The 23,546-nt window shown below is 44.8% G+C and overlaps 1 protein-coding gene across 6 annotated transcripts in view; it reads left to right on the plus strand.

Moving 5' to 3' along the window:
* The window catches only part of EXOC6B (exocyst complex component 6B), a 618,440-nt gene extending 608,208 nt beyond the window's left edge, over nucleotides 1–10,232 (plus strand). For 5 of the 6 annotated variants that reach the window (XM_086700860.1, XM_025932555.2, XM_086700857.1 and 2 more), the window contains 2 exons: nucleotides 2,553–2,665; nucleotides 6,758–10,232. In XM_086700860.1, coding sequence (XP_086556986.1) covers nucleotides 2,553–2,665; nucleotides 6,758–6,884 — 240 coding nt within the window. In that variant the 3' untranslated portion in view covers nucleotides 6,885–10,232. Of the gene's footprint in view, nucleotides 1–2,552; nucleotides 2,685–6,757 lie in introns of all 6 variants that reach the window. The other variant, XM_086700859.1, reaches the window with a different exon arrangement.
* The last annotated feature ends 13,314 nt before the right edge of the window (nucleotides 10,233–23,546 follow it).

The raw sequence follows: 23,546 nt of genomic DNA on the forward strand, positions 1-23,546 counted from the left end.
ACTATTCTAAAAGAATGGATGGGAGAGGAGGCCTGGCCAAGCAGGGCAAGGCCCACAAGCGCCTGTCTGCCCAGTTGCACGGTGAAGACAGACAGGGGAGGAAGGTGTGCCTAGAGCCCAGGCGCTGGCATTGGATTTGACTCTAGGCCTCTCTTGGCTTTGTTCTGCACAGAGAGACAGCCATCCACTTGTCTCCATCATCAGTTACCTCTCAGAAAGGGAGACCCAGGAACATGTCTTGAGTTCAAAGGCCTTTACATGAATCCCATTGCTAGAGACTGCTTAGAAGGCCCTCCTGCTGTGCAGCAGTGTGAGAACAGGACTTTGCCCCCTCTAGAAGCTTAGAGAGGGGAGGCAACAGTTTCCCTTTGGTCACTCCTACCTTTGAAATGCAATGATTTCTTTTTTGGCTTTACCTAGTTACAGCTTTTAAATATTTGTTAGGGTGATAACCTGAGGCTAAATCTGGCTGGGAAGGAAAGCTTTTGACAAAATTCACTTAAGTTTCTCTAAGTCAGACTCTCTCCCAGACTCAGAACTCCATTTACCCTCAGAGTGCTTTCATTATCTTCTTCTAGGCATCCAGTTCTTGGCACTCATGACTCTTGGTGCTCCGCTTGAACCCTCCTGACCCCAGTGCCAGATTCTGTGCCCTCAATCTTGGACTAAGCCCACTTTTCAGTCCTGACCTATCATGGCTCTGGGTTCCATCTATTCGGCCAGTATCCACGTAGGTGCGACATGGATTGCTCCCATAATGCTACAGGATCCATTTATACCTTGGTCCAGTGTTTCCGTGTTGTCTCTGTGCCCTGTTTACACGCTATAGGTATGTGTATATGTCTGTGTCTGTAAAGGAAAAACTCAGTGTTTTGCTCTCTATGTAGGGAAAAAGTCAGTTTTTTCCTACTGTGTTTCTCCTCTGAGTCGCCTTTACCACTTACACAAAACGCTTCATTTCTGACACTTCTGGTCACCAAATACTTGGACGTTTTTCTCCACGTCAAGCAATTCCCTGCAACACCAGCTGGGTGCCCTACAATTTTACTCAATTCTGACACTGTCTACCCACAGACAGCATCAGATCCCACAAGTTAAAGGCTCAGTTCCCCCAAGACCCTCCCCGCAATTCAAACAGCAACCACCTGGTCGTCAACCTGGGACTCTGACTGACTGTTGTAGATGGCAGTTTCCCTTGACCCCCTCCTTAGGTTGAATTTGCTGGAGTGGCTCCCAGAACTTACTAGATCACAGGTATCTTAGAAAAGGCTATAACTTAGGAACATTCAGGTGGAAGAGGTGTGCTATGCTATGGTGTAGGTATAGGGAAAAGGGTGTGAAGGAACTTCCATGGTCTCTCCAGGTGTACCACTCTCCCCAAATCTCCACATGTTCACCACCTGGAAGCTCTCCAAACCCTGTACTTTTGGGATTTTATGGAAACCTCATCATATAGACATGATAGGTCATTAACTCTGTTTTCAGCCTTTCTCCCTTCTCAAGAGAATGAGTGGTGGGGCTGAAAATTCCAAGCTTCTAATCATTGTTTGATCTTTCCAGTAGTGACCAGCCCTTATCCAGGAAGCCCCCCAGGGTCACCTCATTAGAACAAAAGACACTCCTATCACCTAGGAAATTACATGGGTTTCAAGAGATCTGTGTTAAGAACAGAGGTCAAAGGCCAATATCAGGACAAGAGATGCCCGTAGTGTTCTTATCATTTAGGAAATTACAAGCGTTTTAGGAGCTCTATACCAGTAACCAGGGCCAGAGACCAATATGTATTTTCTGTTATCTCACAGTATCAGCTGAGTAACTTGGGCAAAGTCAGTTCAGGAAGTCATGCAACTGGTTCTTGAACTCATACCTTTTTAACCTCAAAGCTTATACAGTTACGTATGTGGCCCTCTAAGCAGTCTCTCTAGCGATAAGATTCATGTGGAATGCCACTTGACACATGGAAAGCATTCGTTAAGTATTTATTAAATTAATGAATGGTTATTATGATCGTCTTTGTGGTGGGTTTTTTTGTTTTTTTTTTTTGTTTTTTTTTTTGCTAAGTTTATTTATTTTGAAAGAGAGAGAGGAGAGGGAGTACACGAGTGGGTGAGGGGCACAGAGAGAGGGAGAGAGAGAATCCCAAGCAGATTCCACGCTGTCAGCAGAAATCCTGTTGCAGGGCTCAGTTTCACAAACCATGAGATCATGACCTGAGCTGAAATCGAGAGCCAGATGCTTAACCGACTGAGCCACCCAGGCGCCCCTACAGTCTTCTGTTTTGATTCAGTCTCAGCCTGCCTCTGAAAGCTAAGTGCAGGCATGTAGTCTTAGCAACATTACAGCACTTATAGTAGAGGTGACTCTGCCTTCCAATGATTACTCATTTATTTTCCTAGTTGCATTACAGTCTTTAGCCATGCTTTCTCTTATTACATTTTTATTTTTATTTTCCAGATCTACTGCTAGCTGATAGTGAAGGATGGTAGGGGTTTCTGAGATCCTGGTTGGTCTTGTCTGATTAATCCCTGGGGTGGGGTTTGAATATTTTACAGCTTTTGGATCTCTTCATCCAGTGGGACTGGTCAACCTACCTTGCTGACTATGGTCAGCCCAACTGCAAGTACCTCCGGGTAAACCCAGTGACAGCACTGACCCTGCTTGAGAAGTGAGTACCTAGTCCAGCGGTCTCTGCTGGGAAGTGGGGGTTGGTATCGGGGATAATTTTCTCTTTGCCGGTACCTTCAAAAGACAGCAGAGAGGTCCTGTTCTTGAAGTTGCCATAAGTGCTACCAGCAGTCTCCATCATTGGATTTGGCAGGCTGGCCTTCTTGTAGCCTCTTAATTCCTGAACCCCCAATAAGCTAGGCCAAGTATGGGTCACGTGGACTCTGGCAGTACTTTGGAGCTTAAAGGGGCAACATCTCTTTAACTAGAGATGGAAAGAGAAGAAAGAACCATGCCTTAAGCTTGGTCAGAGGCCACCTGGTGAATAGAATGAGACTGGCCCCAGTCGTCTGGGGATGATGGGCAGAACAGCCCCATCGAAGAAACCCCATCCGGTTTCTAGCAGAGAAGTTCTTGGAATTACTGAAACCTTCACCAGCAACCCCTCCCACTCCCTGCCAGAGTCGAGCCTTACTGTGCTGACTGTCCCAAGAAAGCTGTGTTGGAGAAGGTGTCTCCTTCTTGCTCTGGGCAGTCACTGGCCAGCAGAGGCGCTACCACTGGGATTGGGTCAGCCATCTCCAGAACATCCCATGGCTAACCAGTGTATCAACCAGATGCCGGGATCTGCTGTGCAGCCTAGTTCTGCCTTTTGCTAACCTAGTTGAGAGCTGGCAAGCCAGAGACCAAGATCCAAGGAAAGGGGAAGCTTTTTCCTGTCATCACAGTTGTTAACTCCCAGCTTCCTCGAAGCTTCTTAGAAGAGTACCCTGCATCTAAGTAGTACAGCAAGTACCTATGTGGCCGTATGTGAACTTGGATACACGGACCAGCATCTAGGAGGTCAGAATGGAGCCTTAAGCAGAAGAAAAGGTTAAGGTGTATTCTTCCTACTACGCGGTGTGGTGGGAGAGAAGGGGAGGAGTTGGAAAGTAAGCAAGAGCAGGATGTAGAGGGATGTGTTTGCAGCCAAGAAACTAAGAGCCCAGAGTGCAGCTTTCTCCAGGCCAAGACAGACTGATGTTTCCATTTTAACTTTGTTTCCCATGATTCTCTCTCCCAATGACCTTCCTCCCTAGGATATCTAGAGAGTAAGTATATTATTCACTTGGGCCTTTTCCATCACTTTGAGGCAAGTCCTTCTGGTTTCCTCATTGACACTAATGACTACACTAAAATCCCTACCCTGTGAGTTGTCCCCACCCTGACACACTAATCTACTAAACTAGCCTGGTGCCAATTGGCTGGCTGCCTCCTCGATCCTTGGTCCTCAGAGTGACCCTTGGCATACCAATTCCTATGGGGCTGGAGGTCACAGCAGGGATTTTCCCCCACTGGCGCCAGGTAAAGGGCTGTTCCCACTCAGCTTCCTGGCCCACTCAATACTCTTGCTAGTGCAGGGCTTGAAACTCAGCCCTGACAGAAGCGAGCTCCTCGGCAGTCTTCCCCGCCTCCTGGTGGTTGAAGCCCATGGCGTTAAGATCTGGAGCCTATGCCTCCCGCGGAAAATTTTTTATTAGAGGCAAGCCTAATCCCAGCTGAACTGGGGACATGTTGGCTTTTCAGTTGGTGTTTAGATGTCGTATTCACTATGTGTCCAAATGGGCTGTGGGATTCCCTTTCAGTTCCTTCTCTCAGTAGTCCTTTACTTGTCTGCTCCTGAGAATTCCTAGATCTAAGAGGTATTGCCTCATCCACTTTCTGTGGATCAATTATAGGCTAAAATCATCAGCCTGTCTGTAGCATTCTGGAGGCCTAACAGGAACAAAGCCTCGTGCTTAGCCCTAGGAGTCAGCAGGGTTTAAAAGCTTCCTTCCAAACCCAGTAGGGCCATAGGCCACGCTGATCACTAAAATCCCTATTTCCCAGCCTCATAGGAACCAGTCCCTTTCCCTGACCCTTTCCTGCTTTCTGCACAGCCAGATGTACCACCAGAGCTTGACAGTCTCCGCTTTTTAACCTGGCGCTTCTTGGCGGGGTGAGATATGAAAAGAACCAAAGACCTGCTGAGGACATTCAGGAAAGAGAAGAGGCTCCTGTGTCATTGAGAGGTGGCCATAGCCAGAGTAGATCAGGATCCCGAGGAGGGTTCCCCTTTGGCTTTGAAGCATTCCAGGGCACAAACCAGCATGCCACCGTCAGCCTTCAGGGCACCTGAGTTTATCTTTTGAGTAATCCCAACTCCAGGCCTTAACGGCCAAGAACTCCAAGACTCTGAGGCCCAGGGTTCTTCTTCCTCCCTTCCTCCTACCTTATTGCAAGAGCTTCCTATGGGAGCTGAAAGCCAACTCTGGTTCCCCATCTCTGGGCGGCTTGGAGGAGTCCTGAAATTAATGACCACATAGGATGTTAAATTAAATATCCCATACGTATAGGGAGCGTTTTTTTCTTCCTCCTTTTTTTCTTTTTTGTTTTGTGTTGTTTTTACTTAGATTTATAGCATATTCCCTGGGATATATAATCTAAAGCCAGGTCAGTTCCATAAATGTAATGGTATAATTAATGTGTAAGGGACCAAATACAGTAATCGTCATAGCCTTGAGACCCGCGTGCTTTCTTTTCAACCAACCTCCATCACCTCTGCTTCTTCCTCACCTCCAAGCACAGACCTGCCCATGTGGGTGGGTGTATCTTATAGTCAGTGTTCTGAGTTCGCTTGAGTAGTTCCAGCCTTAAGGCCCTTAAGCTTAGATCTGTGAGAGAAGTCTCCATTCATTTGTGGCCGTCAGTGTCAGCCAGAACCACACAGCTTTGGTGCTCGTCACAACCTCCTGACCTCATTTATATGCCCTTGTGGGATCTCTGGCCTTTTAACTCACTGGCCCCAAAGCTGCCCCTCTGCACAAGAGCCACCCCACAGGAAAAGATGGGCCAGGATTGGCGATGGGCCAAAGGCCCTTGGATGTATACCTGGGGGTTGATTACTAGGGTTGCCAGGTTCCTTCCCCCCCACTTCTTCTGACCTGTGTCCCTGCAGCCCAGGGAGCTGTGAAGTCAGAGAGCTGATGTAGCTCCTGGGGGGTGGTCATGAAGACCCAGGAGAAATTGGTCTGGGCAGTGTTCTTAATTCTCTAACACCAGAACTAGGGGTGGGCTGAAGGCCCAGTGTGCAGAGACTGAGGCCAGAGTTAACAGTCAGATGTCAGAGGTTGTGGACTCTCTGCAGGGAATAGCAGATTCCCACATTCTATCCCAATGGCTTATTCAGACCTGGGCATTTCTGTGAAACCACAGCTTGGCCTTGACTTTATCCATGCTTCCCTGTTAGGTCTCTCCGTCTGACCACAACTGTTGCCCAGAGCTGCCCATGGTTTGTACTCTAAGACTATGCCACCTCTGGAGCTTTAACAGGACCCAGGAATAGAAAGCCCTGCAAAGACCAAAGGTCTGAGGATATAGACAGACATCGAGTCCTCAGGGGCTTCTCTTGCCTAAAGTTCCGGTTCATCAAGTGAAAGGATGGCCCACCTGCTCTCCTCAGCACCACACACTCAGCCACCTCACTGCCTCTGGGTCCTTAGTCTGAGACAAAAGAAAAAAGATCATTCAAGCCCTTAGTGTTGTTAAGGATGGGATAGAGTAAACAGCCTGTGAAGTTTAGAAATACATGGTGGCTTTTCGTTATTCATATCCTCTTGGAATTACTAGTTGAGAGTATGTTTTTTCCCTATCTTTCAAATACCGGCTTTAAGGTCCCAGCAAGATTTCATAAGCTCATGAGATGGTAAGTGGATCCTAGATATCCTGTAAGAGTCTGTTGAGCACCAGGACTTTAGCATGCCCCAGAGACCTGTAACAGGTGCGCAGCTGGAGATAGAAGGGAAGGAAATAGGTAGGGCGGGTATGGATGATCAGGGGGTTGGCTCTCCCATAGCTGGCTTTTGACTTTTGATTCCAAAGGTGACCGAAGTTGGGAGGGCTATGGACAGCTTCCTGAATAAGTAGGTAAGTATGGGCCTGACAGTGGAAACATTCTGCACTCTCTCAACTCTGGGTGGATGGTAAGATACGCTGTGCGATCCTGCCTCCTGCCAGTTCTTTCTACCATTGTCTCCTCAAACACTTTGCTCTCTTTCTTTCCTTCTGTGTTTAGGATGAAGGACACTAGCCGCAAGAACAACATGTTTGCACAGTTTCGGAAAAATGAGCGAGACAAGCAGAAATTGATTGACACTGTGGCCAAGCAGCTCCGGGGACTCATCAGCAGCCACCATTCGTGAAGGCTGGCCTCAGGCCCACAGAGGCTGCTCACTATAGCCCCGTAGCCTGGGACCCAGCCCTGGCTGGCCCTGCATTTGTGCATTCTTCTTCAAAGAGAGCAAATGTATTTTTTTAATAACCTATGTACAGTATTCGCATAACCTTTCCTTATAGTAAAAGAGGCACAAGATAAAGCAAGTACATGAGATGTTGCTAGGCTGGGGCTCAGGAGAAGTTACACTATACTGTCTGTATCATCCTAGAGATGGTGATATCACCAATCCCAGTATGATGAACCACCTTTCATCCATGGCTCTCGAGCCTAGGTCTGGGGCTCAGGAACGACACTAACAAAATGGGTACTTGGCACTGGGAGGTAAGGTGAGTAGGCGCAAAGGTAATAAAGTATATCCTGTTTACTCCTGGGTGCCCCATTTACCACATAGGTGAGGTTGATTCTTCATGATGTAAGGAGAGGACCAGGAAAACGTTACTGTTTAGTGTATGGAAGACCAGCACACTGTTCCGGAGGTTCGTATCTCCTCCGTCCACCAACTTTCACTGGCTGAGAAACAAGCATGGCATGTGGCCAGATGACAGCTTCACTCCAGTTCCCCAAGGATGGCAGTGTCTTTAGCCCATATCTGACCCAGTCTTTTATTGCTGATTTCTCTAGGGCAAGACAGAGTTGAGTATACAGTGGTACTAACTGGACCCCATGACTAACTGCAGGTTGCTCCACACCAAAAGGAGTTTTATTGGCTCTTGAAAACCAGTGTGAATGGAATCAGAGCCTCGGTCCTTTCCCCGTTCTTCTCATTTTCTTCTTTCAGGGTCAGGGAACTTGGTTCAGAACATAGATCAACAGTTATTTCCATAGATCTTCACAGAGACTTGGCCTCCTTCAGTAGTGTCATTGAGATAAGTCGGATACCAGAAGCCTGAAAATGTCCCTTACTCTACCCTTAGGTAAAACCTGAAGATTACCTGGGAGTGTTCCTTGTGTTGTAAAACAAGCTCCCTGGCACCATCTTTCAAAGAAATATTATCAGCTCTGCACACTGGGGGCAGCCGTAGCTGGACAGGATGCCTCTAGGGATGGAGACGCTGTCACCATGAAGTAGACAGGGCCAAGTATGGCTAGTAGTTTGTTACCTCTGGCCCAGCTGTCCCTTACTAAGTCATATCCTAGATCTGAAGCTCTTCTTACTCAAGCCTAAGCCTTCCATCCTCTCCTGAGATCCCCCGAACCATCTTTTGGCCTCATCTGAGAAAGATTGTCTGTAATCCTATCCCACAAATTCTGGAGTTTGCAAAGCGAGCCTGGACTAGCTAGCTCGGAAGCTGTGTCCGCTGTCCCAGACAGGCTTCTGACACAAGGGCTTTGCTGTGAGGTCTGTCAGAGGAACCTGGACTTGAAGACTCTTCAGGAAGATGCTACTGTGGCTACTGGCAAGAGTATAATTATGCATCACCAAACAATGACAAATAAGCCACACAGGCCTTTCCAGCTTGGATTAGTGGGTGGAGAGACGCATCAAGCAAAATTCTTCACTACCTTTGTCAGCTACTGAGTTGCTTCTGGGGAGGGCAGTGCTTCCTTTTTCATTCCCCACCCCAGCCCCCCAACCCCCCGTATCCCATCACAACTTGAAAACCAAGGGGAAGAGATTATGCCTACAGACATGCAGGCTTCCTCAAGGCTGGAGAGACGAGTCTGCGTGTAAGCTCTGGAGAATCTTTCTGAAGCTCACCTTGAGACCTAGGTGGTTAGCCTAGGGTCTTAGGATGAGGGTCCGGGTGAATGCTGCTACCCAGAACTTCAAAAGGCAAGGGATGGCAGGGGGCCATGGGAATGAGACCCAAGATGCCATCTCCCAAGCCCTGGACTTGACTGAAAAGGAGCAAGAAATGATTACACGAATCTAAAGTCCTGTTCCTTAAGAAGGGCTCCAAATATACGCCTTTTATTAGTCCCCAGTGTGCAGCAAGATTCCTTCAGCTTTGTGTACTGAAACTTGGATGTGGAATGGAGAGAACCTTAAGCAGGTCATACTTTTTGTCTTTTTTGAGTCATCATTGCTGGTCCGGTCTCAAACATGTACCCTGAAAAGACTGCTGTAGAGGAAAGGCGAACAAGGTGGAGGAATGGGGGTTCCTCTGCACCTTGTACACAGAAGTCCCTTTAAAGAAAACACTTATTCAAGCTCAAGACTTATTAGGGAGGACCCTTTGGTAGATCTCCTCTTCCCGCTCAGTCTGCCTTTAGTCCTTTCTAACGAAACCAACATGCCACTACTGAGTTGTCTGTAGAGACACTCTCTTGGGGGGCAAGAGAAGGTCAAAAGACAGGGACCCGCAGCGTCCAAGTTGTTTGAATTGGTGAAGTAGGAATTTTCAGTTTTGCCTTTTCAGTCTAGCTGGACCAGCCCTTGAGAGGACTCACGCACATGTGCCCATGCCCATCAGATTCCTAAGATCTGGCCTCAAGTGCCCAGAGACAGAGAGGTAGGTGCCCCAGTGGGCCTCAGTAAGGGGGGCAAGAACACAGGTGGCTAGAAGCCTCCCGGCCTTCTAGTTAATATGACTCTTGACCAAGTTCTTGGAAAAACCTGGTCCATGCTTCTAGAGGGATGTTCTTGTTTGGGACCCTAGTGGGTTTCAGAAGTAGTACAGGTGGCTTGTATAGTTTCAACATTCATAGGAAATCTCTTTGCGTGAACTGTAAATGAAGCTGTTGGCAGGGGGAGGGGGAGAACAGGACCCAGAGATTGGAACCAGCAGAGTCCCTGTTGACAGAAGAAATGTCCAACGGCCAGGGAGTGCTCCCCAGTGTTTCCATTGCATACCAGGCCTAACAGCCTCTCAGGCCTCAAAGCCAGCCTAGCTTCACTGCACACTTGTCAAGCGCTTGCTCAGCAAGCCCCAGACCCAGAGCCCTTTATCCCCAAGATTGGCAGTGGCCATGACCTTCCTCATAAAGCCTCTCGACACTCCCTGGGGCCTGCTAACAGAAATCCCCCCCTACCTTGGCCTCCTTTCTCCCAGGACTCTCCTCCTGGCTGCTTCAACTGCCTCTTTTTTTCTCTTCGCCTGCATCCGCAATTACTTTTCACCAATGTGTTGGAAATGGCCTTTTTATTTTGCACAAATAGTTGTACATTTATGGAGGAAATTTAGGAGAGTCCATTTTTAACTCTAAAGGGAATTTTTTTTCTTTAAAACTCACTAGTAAAGCTACTGATGCAGATGGGCCTCGTGGTTAGTGGGAACCTCCCGTGTGGACAGAGCATGTTTATTCCTCCTGTACATTTTCCTCTCTTAACTGCTATTAAACAAGAGAGCCTATGTACCTGTTTCAAAAGCCACGGTGTTGTCTCATGGTTTTTTTTGTTCTTCCGCCCCTTTCGCACAGTGCAGCTATGGTTGGTGATCTGGATGACAGCCAATGCACCCCCTCAACTGGACTGAGGACCAGAGCAGGCAATAGCCTGCTGGGGGGAGAAAGCCTGCCTGCCAGACAAGGGCAAGGAGCCTTTGAAACGTCCCGAACTACTGAGTTAGATCTTCCTGTCTATGTAGTTAACACTGGCATCATCACCATCAAGACGAGTAACTTTTGAAATGCCTGATTTACGTGGAGCACCAGGCTAGGCAACTTGAGGCCTGATGTGTTGAACACCAGCCCGGCAACAGAAAGGCTCCCAGTCAGAACGGGAGGATGGCGGATTATCCAGAACAAAGCCAGGCTGGGAGAAGGGGCGAAATGAGCTGATTTTAGAGCTCAGCGTGGGAGAGGGGCAGGCACCACGGCCTGCTATAGGAATGGGTCTGGTCAGGGAAGAGAGCAGAGAGAAAGCAGCACGTTAAGTAGCTGGGCCTTGAAGGACTCAAGTTCAAATTATATTAAGCTGTAGGAGTATCTTAGGCGCAGACCACATTAGAGTAAAAAGCTGGCCTGAGCCTGGCATATGCTGGGAGGTTCCCCACGGAAGCATGGGGAATAAGGCCAGAAATGGTGTAACAGCACCAGTCTGCCTGCCCCCTCAGAAGCCATGAGAATAAGATGGGAAAAATTCCTGTAGCCAGATTTCAGTCCCTGCTGTGCCACTTACTAGCCAGCTGGCCTTGACCAGTTACCTCCCTCAGTCTCATAATCCTCATCAGTGAAACAGAAAAGTAGTCCTAATTTACAGGGTGGTTGTCAAGTGTGAAGGAGTCATGGATGGTCAGGATGCTTCGCCAGTTCCTAGCCATAGCACGTGCACTGTTTAAGGCCTTCCCCTCCTTCCTCTCCAATTCCACAACATTCCTCATGGCTGAGCACTGGACAGAAGTGTCCAGAGCTTCTCTGCCTCCTGGCTTCTCCTCTCCAAGCCCAGCGCAGGGTGGATGGTAATGAGGCCTCCGGAGCTCCTGTACACAAAATGGGTGCAAGCCCTTCGAATCAGCCAACTGTGACTCAGGGTACAGCCAGTTCTGCAGCTAGAATCTGCCCCCTCACCACCACTTAGAACGTTCTCCGCTCTCTCTTTGGTGCCAAAGTTTACACTTGGTACTAGAATTCAGGAGTTCTTAACCAGGGGTTCATGAACCCGTGGAATATGTGTATGTGTGTGAGTATACACGTATGTGCACGTGTGTGGGTACCAGCTTGCGTTCACCCATTTTTTTCTGGATAGAAAGCGCGTGGCTCTCATCACTGTCAAAGAAAGATTCGGGACTAAAATACTGAATGATAACCAAATCTCCTGAGGGAAAGCCAGACGCCCTGAGCCTCCTCTCCCTGCCTCATAGAATTCTGGAAGATTTTTCAAGACCTTCAGTTCTGCCTCCTACCTTTTCCAGGAGCCCCCATGTGAACCTCAGGTCATACCTAAAAACCGGTACAGCCACTCCTGGCTTTTTCTACTCAGCCAGGTTATGGTAACTGAGGTCGGCATGAGGACCTTGCACTTCTGAGAATACGGAGCCTCCCAGCTGGTTGGGGAGAGTCCAGTATAGATATGCGGACCCTCAAAGCCAAACTGAACCTGACTCACCTCAGAACATTTCCTATAGCTTCCGAGCACTGACTGATGCATGGTTCCACCGCCCCAGACCTTATCCAGAGAGGGAGCAGCCCTGGTGGGGTGTCCAGGGTGGGGTGTGAGGTGGGGACCCTGGGACAGATGTGAAGCAGGCACCAGCATGCCCCTTTGCTCACAGCTAGGCTTATCTGCGGACCAGGCAGGTGAGGATGGGGAACAGCTAGCGGGAGATAAGGGGAGGGAGAGAAAGTGCCAGACCCTTTCCCCGGAGGCCTCAGTTTTGAATTTAACGGGCAGTGTGTGCCGGGAATGAGAGAGCCTCACAGCCCAGGGGACCAGAAGACAAAAGCTCTTGAGGAAGTGCAAGGAGGAGGAGGAGAGGAGTGGGGGCCTGGGCATTGTGCGGGAGAGCCACCCCTCTATCTGTTTCAATCACTGCTGGGGTTAGGGTTACCCTGCACTTGGGGCCCCAGCTGCTTTGTGGGGTCTGTGACATCAGCCGTTGTGATGGTAATGGAGGGGCCTCTCTCACGGGGGGGCTCCCCATCACCAGCCAGCCCACATCAACTCCCAGAGAGGATTGAAGCTCCTGTTCCCTCAGGGTGGGGCCAGGATGTGGGCCCAGAACTAGACCCAAGAGAACAGGCCCCCTCCCAGTCTGAACCCACTGCTTAGTGTTATCTTCCAGGCCCAAGCTATGACCTTCCTCTCTCCAAAGCTCCAGAAAAGGAATGGAATCTGAACATTGAGACGCTTTTCTGGCCCTAAACAATCCTTCCATTCTCTAGGCTCAATGATGGGTCTATTTCCTCCTGTAAATGGGTCTCGTAATCTTCAACTTTTACCTTTGCTTCTAAGGGTAATTAATTAGATCTCCCTCTTGTTCTCCCTACACACTCCCCTCTCTGTTACAAGGCTCAGGTTAAGCCGGGTGGATGGCTTTTCTTTCTTTCTATTCCATGGAGTGCTCATTTTTAAAGCTGATGGAGTAAGTCCTTGCCCTCTCCAGTGAACCTCTTCTCCAGAGAAGCCTGCTAGGGAAACACCACTTCCTCGGGCCCAGGAAAGCGGCCTCTGCCCAGCTCAAGGCTTTTCAGGTAGCCAGTTCTGAGCAACCATTTCACTCTTTCTTCCCAGATATGTCTCCAAGGTTTTAGGGAAGGGGCTTTCGGGCTGTCAATCTCAGGAGCAACGTGAAGGATTAAGTGATGATCTGGACCTTGGAGGTGAAGGGAGGCAAAGATGGGCACGGGAGAAGGAAGATCAAAAACTCAGATTCCTTTTTTTCTGAAGTCTGAGGAGAAACAGGCGTCAGGTGCAGGGCAGCATGAAGGCATCAGGTGGGGAGGAGTGAGGATAGACCCCCATTTGAGCAGCAGGAGGAGAGGCTGCTATGGGGAGGCAGGTCATGGGGGCAGGAAGCTGAGCCCTAGGGACACCGATGATTTCTAGGAACCGTGAGCTTGTCTGATGCTCCGACTCGACAATGAGCTCTTCGGAGGCAGAAATGACTTGGCATGCCTGTCTGAATCCTCTGCAGCACCTTGCCCAGCAAATGGCACCTGGGCACTCCTGACCAAATGAGTCACACCCGCAGTGGGGACAGTTACTACCGAGGGGGGTGTGGCTGGGAAAGCAGCACTCCCTGCTGGGAGGAATATCTTGTGGCCCACACTGGTTTGGAAGGGGATTGAGAATAAAAAGCAAACTAGCTTTTGGTCAGTTTTGTTATGGTTTTAAAATTCTCTACAGCCATGTACTACCCCACTCTTGGTATGCTGTGGAGTAAGGAACAGGTTGAAAACAGACCGCGTCAGGTGAGAAACAGGCAGGGTGTGCTCCTGGTGGTGGTGGTGGTGGTGGTGAAGGAGTGTGTCCGTGCATGTGTGGATGTGGATGTGGGTGTCTAAATACTGAGCCCTAATCCCATTTCCCACATAGAATCACTGTTAACAGTATGGTGATGTTCTTTCAGATCATCTGAATATGTAGATACTTTTTTCACCAAAAAAATTGAATCCTGGTATTTTATATTGCGGGTTTCTTTCCCACTTAACGTATCTTAAACATCTTTCATGGCAATATAATGGGATTTCTTCCTTTCTGAAGCCCATGAATACTTCCATTGCATGGATGTACCTGGGGTTTATTTAATTCTGAGTTGGTGAATATCTGGGATGTTTCCAGTGTTTCACTATTGTGAGTAATATCGCAAGACTCTTGTATACATCCTTGCCTTCTTGCATAGTATAAAATTTCAGGAGTGGAATTGATTGGTTAAAGGTCGTTAGTATTACAAATCTTAATAGAAATTGTGTGTTACTCTTGAAAATCCCCAATTTACACTCCCTCCAATAGGAGAATGTGGCAGTGACCCAGCTTTCCTCCCCCCAGCCCCCCAAACCCCCACACCAAATGGCTGATTGGCTGACCAGTTGTCCCACAGAATCACTGATTAATTTGTCAATATCATCTTTATCATATATTAAATTCCCATTTATTCTTGGGCCTATTTCTGGACTTTATTTACTGTTCCATGATCATTTCTATTTCTGAGCCATTACCATATTGTTTTAATTACCATATCTTTTTAGTCTGTTTTAATACCTACTAATCCCTTCCTACGTCATGCTTTTCTCTTTCAGATTGTTCCCGAATATTTGGATAATTATTCTTCCAGGGTAATTTTATAATTCTCTTTTTCAAGTTTTAAAAGTTCTATTGTGATTTTGGTTGGAATTGCATTGAATTTATAGAATAATTTGCAGATAAATAGCATCTGTATAACATTGTCGATGCATTTGTGAAAAATATCTGTCCGTTTACTCATCACATCTAGATTCCTCTAACAGTTTTAACATTTTCTGCATTTGGAATCTTCACATTTCTTATTTAGTACAACCACGGATGTTTAGTGTTTTCATTACTGTTGTAAGTGAGATCTCTCCTTCCATATTCTACATTTTCTGGTTTGTTTTACTTAAAGAAGTAAGGTATGAACATCTATCAGATTGGCAAAGTCCTGCAGTCTGATATTAACCAATGTTGATGAGGAGAGGGAGAAACGGTGGTGGAAAGATATATTCTTAATACAACTACTTTCTAAAGCAGTTTTGTGCTGCAGATTCAAACCCCTTATCTGCAATTCAGAAATCAAGAAACAAAAAACAAAAAACCCCTGAAAACTGGAAGCTCTTCCTTAACATATTTGGTGGCAAAACCTAACTTGATGGGAGGCTATTTATGGTCTTTATCACACTTAATGTGGATATTTTTACTTTTCAGCACAGAAAAAGTAATATATTTGCTTATGGAATACTTCTCCCAAGCCCTGCTAGGGTCTGATACACGGCACATGTACCATACTGCCCTTCTAAGATCCAAACAGTTCTTATTATGAAGCACATTTGGCTCCAACAGTTTTGAACAAGGTATTGTGGGTGTGTGTGTGGTAAAGTTAAAGATGTGCATATCCTAAGACTCAGAAACTCTGCTTCTGAGAACATTCCCTAGAGAAACCTAGCCACCAGAAGACATGTTTAAGACTGTACCGTCTAGTATTGTTTATAATGATGAAAGATTAGAAATAAGCGAAATGTGGGGCGCCTGGGTGGCTCAGTTGATTGAGCATCTGACTTCAGCTCAGGTCATGATCTCGCGGTTTGTGAGTTTGAGCCCTATTTCCGGTTCTGCTGTCAGCACAGAGCCTGCTTAGGATCCTTTGTCCCCCTTCTCTCTGCCCCTCTCCGCTTGTTTCCTGTCTCTCAAAATACATAAACATAAAAAAAGAAATAAATAAGTAAAAGAAATAACCTAGATGTCCACCAATGGAGAATAGATTCATTGTGATATATTCATCTAATAGAGACCATATAGCAGTTAAAATGAACTACAACTACATGTGCCAACACGAACAAACTTTTTTAATTTTCTTGAATAAAAATGCAAGTGGCAGAATGGTGACAGCATGGTAGAACTTCAAGTTTGAAAACATGCATGAGAATGACAGACACCAAATCAGTGTGGTAGCCATCTCTGCAGAGTGAGTGGCGGGGGGGATGAGGTTCCCCCAGGATACACAGTAGCCTTTTGATTCATCTGTAAAGTCTAATCTCTCTTTTTTTTAATGTTTATTTATCTGTGAGAGAACACAAGCGGGGGAGGGGCAGTGAGAGGGGGACAGAAGATCCTAAGTGGGCTCTGCTCTGACAGCAGCAAGCCGGATGTGGGTCTCGAACTCACTAACTGCGAGATCACGACCTGAGCTAAAGTCAGACACTCAACCGAGCCACCCAGGTGCGCCAAAATCTAATCTCTTTTTCTCAATCTGAAATGAATATCTCAAAACTTTGAGATGTTTTTACAAATACATAGATTTGTACTCTACATAATATTCCCAATCCTAAGAATTCTGGATGGTGAAGCACAAGCGTACAGGACTAGAGCAGCCGAACAGCAGAGACCCAGGCATTTTTTGTCTTTCTATTCTGTCGTGCTTAGCATGCTGAGCATTTCACAGGCACAGGACAGCTGCGTCACCTGCAGGCATTACATCCACCTTCAGGCGGGAGGAAAGGAACAGGAGGAAGAAGGAAAGGCAAAGAGATAAAGGCCTGTGTGGGCCAAACCTGTTCTGTTCCTTCCTTAGGAGACCCTGATTTCTTTCCACCTTTCTGTAGATTTAGAGTTGCTTCCCTAAAATTATGTAAAATGTTCTCAAAATTATTTGAACTTGAATTACTATTTTAAATGATCTCCTTACATTACAACCTCTTACATCTTATTGGGCAGAATTGAACCACATGACCACCCCCCAAACCAATCAGAGCCAAAGGGAGGAAAATGATCACATTTGGTTTAGATCAGCTATGGTTTTTTCCCTGTAAGCTCCATGAAAACAGTGTTTTGTTCGCAGTTTTATCCTGAGTGCCTAAAAGAGTTTCTCTTGCATAAAATATGCTGATTAAATTGTATGGAAAGAACCAATGGTACGTATGAATGAGAAGATAAATGGAGCTGGGTTAGGGGCAGGAGACAAGGGATCTGAGCCAATCCGAGTCCTGTCAGCTGTGAATCAGAGGGAAATGAATGTTGTCAGGGTAGTGGGTCTGTCACAATATCCCTGACCCACTGAGCCACGCGATGCAAATTATGTATTTGTTTGTTACAGATGAACAAATATTTTCTCCTAGTCTTTCACTTAGTTTTTTAAATAAGCTTTTTATTTTGAAATAATGTTAGGTTTATGGAGAAGTTGCAAATTGATCCAGAGTTCTACAGCCCTCACCCAGTTTCCTCTGCTGTTAACATCTTATATCACCACATACATTTGTGAAAATGTTAAAAACCAACATTGGTACATTAGTATGAACTAAACTCAGATTTCAGTGGGTTATCACCAGCTTTTCTGTTCTGGGATTCAATCTAGGATACCATGGTGCACTTAGTTGCTATAGCTCCTTAGTTTCCTTTGGTCTTTGACAGTTTTTCTGTCTTTCTTTACTTTTCATGACCTTAACAGTTTTGAAAAGTCTTGGTTAGGCATTTTATGGAATGTCCTCCAATTTGCATTTATCTGATATTTTTCTCTTGAATAGACAGGGATTCTAGGTTTTTTGAAAGAATGCCACAGAGGTGAAACATCCTCATTATATATCAGAAGTTACATGACATCACTAGTGACGTGAACTTTGAATACTTGGGTGTAACAGCATCTGCCAGGTTTCTCCACTGTAAAGTGACTCTTTATCCCTTTCCCTACTCTAGCTAGTAGAAGCAAGTCACTGGGGCGCCTGGGTGGCTCTGTCAGTTAAGCGTCAGTCTCTGGATTAGGTCATGATCTCATGGTTCGAGTTCGAGCCCCGCGTCAGGCTCTGTGCTGACAGCTCAGAGCCTGGAGCCTGCTTTGGATTCTGTGTCTCCCTCTCTCTCTGCCCTTCCACTGCTCGCGCTCTGTCTGCCTCTCAAAAATGAATAAAACCATTTAAAAAAAAAGAAGAAGCAAGTCACTAATTGCAGCCCACTGAGATGTGACAGGGAGGGGCGGGAGTTAAGATTTACTTCCTAGAAAATGTATCTACATAAATTATTTGGAATTCTTGCATAGGAAAGCTTTGGCTCCTCAATTTACTTAAATCATTTATTTATCTCGGTATGGACTCATGCACATGTTTTTGCACCTATTTTAGGCTATTTTCTTATTTTTTAAATGCTTTTCTTTCTTTCTTTCTTTCTTTCTTTCTTTCTTTCTTACTTTCTTTCTTCTATCTCTCTTTCTTTCTTTCTTTTTGAGAGAGAGAGAGCATGCAAGGAGAGGAGGTAGACAGAAAGGGAGACAGAGGATCTGGAGTGGGCTCTGTGCTGGCTCAGCACAGACAGAACTCAGGAACATGAAGTCATGACCTGAGCCGAAGTCTGACGCTTAACCGACTGAGCCACCCAGGCGCCTCTGAACTCTTAGTTTTTTATCCCACTCTCAAATCTATATGTCTATCCTTGGGACTTCTGTATTTATTTTATACTTTGGGTTATAATTCAACACCATGTTATCTATTTCTTTGCTCAGTTTTGGCCATTGTAATGCTCTTTCATGTTGGTTCCTGGCTACCTTTGAAAAACCTCCATTGTCTCATTTATTTGAACATTTCCTTGATTTATGGAACTACAAGATGCTCCAGGCTTATCTTGTACTTTTCCTGTTCCAGTTCTAGAATTAACTAATTCTTCATGGAGCTCTAGCTCCTTTTATGGTAAAATGATATTTAGAAACCAAGATCTGGGTGCTTAGTGTGCTCATTGCTACTAGGGTGCTGTTTATGGGCTCTCAGCAGACAGAGCTAGATACTTTATTATATAATAACCCGTGTGCACACACATATCTATATTTGTTTCTGTATCTATACATCTCTCTGTGTGTGTATGGTGTGTGTGTTTGTGTGTATAATATATGATGTATGTACATTATATATATATATATATATATATATATATATGAGTTTATACAGATGTTTCAAACTCTAATCCAGTACCACAGGGACAATTCTAACCTTTCCTTCTCTCCAATGATAAGAACCTGGCTCCCACCATCTACCAGCCATTTACGTATTCATTCAGGCCCACTATACAGTTTCAGAATTGCTAACCCATAACTTCCCATTCACCTATTGTTAATTGGTTGTACTAGCTTTGATCATACAGAATTTTGAAATGTAATGCAGTTGAATTGTCAGTCCTTTCCTTTAAGCATCTGAGTTTTGTTTCTTGGTTAGAAAGGCTTTCCCAGCCATCATCAACCCCCAGATTATAAAAATATTTTAGTTTTGTTTTACATTTAGGTATTTAGTCTATCTGGATTTTATTTGGGGATTATATGAGATTCAGCTTTAAACTTTTTTTCTCTCAAATGGCCATCTGAAAGTCCTAAACACCTATTATTAGTAGTCAGTCCTTTCCTCACTGATTTGCAATGCATGAGTCTCTTTCTAGACTCCATATCCTACTTGTGTATTTGTCTGTTTCTGTGCTAATAGGAGACTATTTTAATTTTTGATATCTTAAAATATGTTCTGATATCTAGTATGGAAAGTCTCCCATCATTGATCATTTTCAGAAATGTCTTGGCTATTCTTGTATGTTTATTATCACAGATGAGCTTTAGAATTAATTTGTGAAATTTCATTTATAAAATCCCATGGGATTTTGATTGTGATTACATTGAGTTTATCCAATTTTGGAGAAACTGACATCCCAACATGGTAAGTCTCTATTTAGGTCTTCTTTTATGTCTTTCATAAAGTTTTATGCTTTCTTCCCAGAAATCTTACATTATTCATGAATTCACAGTATTCGCATTATTCATGTAAATTCACATGAATATTCACATTATTCATTATATATTTTAAATTATATTTTCAAATTTATTAATGCTAACATATAAGAAAGCTGTTGATTATATGTTTGTCATGTATCTGAGCAAGTTATTACATGCTTTTTATAGATCTAATAGGTTTTTAGTTGATTCCCTGAGATATTGTAGGCAGTCCTAATAGCTGTAATAATGACAATGTCCTATTCCTTTCTAAATCAAAAAGCTATTTATTGGCGGGGGGATGAAATAGGTAAATCACTAAGCAAACCTAATCAAGGAAAAAGAATGTAAGAAATTATAAATACTTTCCTGATTCCTGGACAAAATTAAGAATCAGAAAATGGAAATAACCACAGACTTGAGGAAATTTTAAGAGCAGTTTTAAAAAATAACTGAAATATAAGTAAATTTTATGGAAATAAATCCATAAACCTAAGGATGGCTGATGGTTCCAGAAAAGTATATATTGCTAAAGTTGACCCAGAAAGGAAGAGAAAGGCCCAAAACTTTAATAATTGTGAAAGAAATCAAGGAAGTTGTTCAAGAGCTATCTCATATTTATATTTATATTTATATTTATATTTATATTTATATTTATACTATTACTGGTTTATTTTTTGATTCAAGTAACACACAGTGTTACATTAGTTTCAGGTGTACAATATAGTGATTTAACACTATATTGTCTCCAATATACATGTCTCCATGTATACATGTCTCCATGCTCTTCACAAAAAGGTACTCTTAATCTCCTTTATCTATTTTACCCATCCTTCCCATATCCCTTCTGCCAGCCACCAGTTCGTTCTCTGTATTTGTCTTTTTGCCTCTTTTTTCTTTGTTTGTTCATTTGTTTTGTTAAGATCCATACTTTTGATTTTTCCCTTGCATTTCTGACTTTTTAAAAAAATTTAATTAGCTAAGACAGTCACACAGTGTGGAATAACAGAGGTCATGGTTAGGATTGGTCCCTTTCCTTGCTTGAATTGAAGTGCTTCTAATGTTTAGTTGTGAACCATGAGGTTAAAGTTTCTTCTATTCTTAGCTTATTGCAAGCTTTTATAAGAAATTAGTGTTGAATTTTATTAAATGCTTTTTTTTTTTTAATTTTTTTTTTCAACGTTTATTTATTTTTGGGACAGAGAGAGACAGAGCATGAACGGGCGAGGGGCAGAGAGAGAGGGAGACACAGAATCAGAAACAGGCTCCAGGCTCTGAGCCATCAGCCCAGAGCCCGACGCGGGGCTCGAACTCACGGACCGTGAGATCGTGACCTGGTTAAAGTCGGACGCTTAACCGACTGCGCCACCCAGGCGCCCCATATTAAATGCTTTTGTTCCAGCATACACTAAAGTGATCAGTCTTTCCTTTATCTATTAATATAGCAAGTTCTAATGTTGAAATATCTTTTGATTCATTGAGTCCAACCCCACCTGGTTATGATGTCTTATTATTTTGATGAACTTCTGAATTTTATTTAGTAGCATTTGATCAGGATTTTTGTATAAATATAAGTAAGACTTGTCTGTGCCAACACTGCTTTTGTACTGCCTTCAAAAGGTTCTGTGTTGGTACACAGAAAGAATTTTTTTGAGAAATCTTATCTTTATTCTCTGCTCTGGTGTATCAAGGGTTATCTGTTCTTTGGCATAACTTATAAAATTATCTTCATCTGGGGCAGGGGTAGGTACCTAGAGTGCTCGTCATTGATAGTTTGCAGTTCCTATAAGTGAGTGTAGGTGAGAGAGAAACAGTAAGGGTGGGAAGTAACTTGAGAAAATAAGTTATAACCAGAGATCATCTCTAAACAAACTCTTCCCATCCTGAAGATTCCCCTACTCTGAGGAAGATGGCAGTGGGGATGGAGATGAGGGGTGGATTCAAGAATCAACACGGAAGGTAAATCAATTGACTTTTGGTTAACTAACATCCAGGGACATGGGAGATGTCAAGCTAATGACATCTGGTTTACTAGCAAAACTGACAGAGTTGCCAGAAATAAAGTTGTTAGTTTCCAGGGGAGGGTAGGTTTGAAAGAAGGTGAAGAATTCTGTTTTAGACACTTGAAGAAGGTATCTTTTAGAAGCTTGATGAAGGAAAGAGATTAGGCACAGTGTGCCGCCAAATGGTAAATGTAACCTCACAACTGGCCCATCTCCAATCTACAGATCAGTGACTAGAGGCCCAGAAAGTCTGAGTTCTTCAGTCTTTTGATTCTAACAGTCATGTTTATTTATTTATGTATTTATGTATTTAGAGCACGGGAGGGGCAGAGGAAGAGGAAGAGAGAGAATCCCAAGCAAGCTTCATGCCCAGTGTGGAGTCCGACCGTGGGCTTGACATGGGGCTTGACCTTACAACTGTGAGATCATGACCTGAGCCGTAATCAGAAGTCAGGCACTTAACTGACTGAGCCACCCAGGCACCCCAGTCACGCTCTTTAATTGCATCCTTTATGAGGTGTCAGCCTAGAGTTCAGTGGCATTAAGGGAAAGCCTTTTCAAGCTAAGAGAGATATTGGTTTGGTTCTGGGCGGAAGGGAAGAAACATTTAGAAATGGCCAGAATAAAGTTGCTTGCGATGGAAGGGAGTGAGGTCTTGGAATACATGAGGGGATTCATTCAGAAAAACACTTACTGCGAATGTAGACACGGGGGCTATGAAGAGGAAGAATGCCCAGTTTCTGTACCTGATGTCCTTTTAATCCATCAATAAAATTCCTGATGTCCCAGTTCACACCAACACAACCCACCTCACTCTTTGTCTCTCCTCCTACCTCCTCCTCCCCCACAGTTCCAAGAGGCAGGGACCATATCTGCCTTAATAAGAAAGAGAGGAAGGATTACAAGGATACAATCAGTGCTCAGATGGGATGTACAGAACGTTCTGGAGCACCAGGGAAGGGGTGACAAACTAGAAAACTCCACAAAGAATATGATATTTGAATTGGGTTTTAAAAGATAAGTGGGAGTTTACCAGCCAATGAAAGGAAAATATGTGAAGCAGAAGCACATTGAAGGGAATATAGAAAAGGAAGGATATTCAAAGTAGTGGTAACTGGCATATGTAAAGACTTAGATCACTTCGCATCTATTAGACTGGCAGAATTAGGAAGTGGAGTAAGGCCAGGGCTGTTGACGATGAGGGCAACCAGGCGTCTTTGCGAACTGCCAACGAGCGTGGACTAGTGCAGTCTCTCTCGGACCTCGCAAGCTCATTCTTGGTCAAACACCCAGACAAAATGGCATCCAGTGAACAACGTTTGTGGTAATAAAGCGTTGGAGGAAGTCTAGGTGTCTGTTACTAGAGTAAAATGCAGTAAATATGGTAAATACGTATTTTACACATGCATTGCCACAGTCAGGAGTCACAAGATAGAAATAACGCAACATAAATCGACCTCAAAAGTCGCATTCACTTTTTTAAAAATCCCAAACCAGACTTGTAGTGCAAGATCGTTTATGTAAGTTAAAATTACTTACACAAGATAGCATTATTTTCAAAGATAACGGATAGTTCGCCAAGGGTGTATACCAACATGGGAGTGTGAGTCTGGGGGTGAAATGGGGGATCCAAAGTAGGGCTGGGGGGAGGAAATAGGAGTGAAGCCTGTACTGACGGAAAAACCCAAGAACTGAAGCGTACGGCTTGTTTCCCGCCCGTGAGGTCCAAATAAAGGACCTGGAAGCATGAATGCCTATGGAATGGCAGGGGCTGGCTGAGTGGAGGGAGCCCAGGGCTGAGGCTGGGAGGGAGGCTGGAGTCAGAGAGGCAGCCTGGGCCCC

The sequence above is a fragment of the Puma concolor genome, chromosome A3, assembly GCF_028749965.1.
Source record: "Puma concolor isolate L17-30 chromosome A3, mPumCon1.1.hap2, whole genome shotgun sequence".
NCBI lineage: Eukaryota > Metazoa > Chordata > Mammalia > Carnivora > Felidae > Puma > Puma concolor.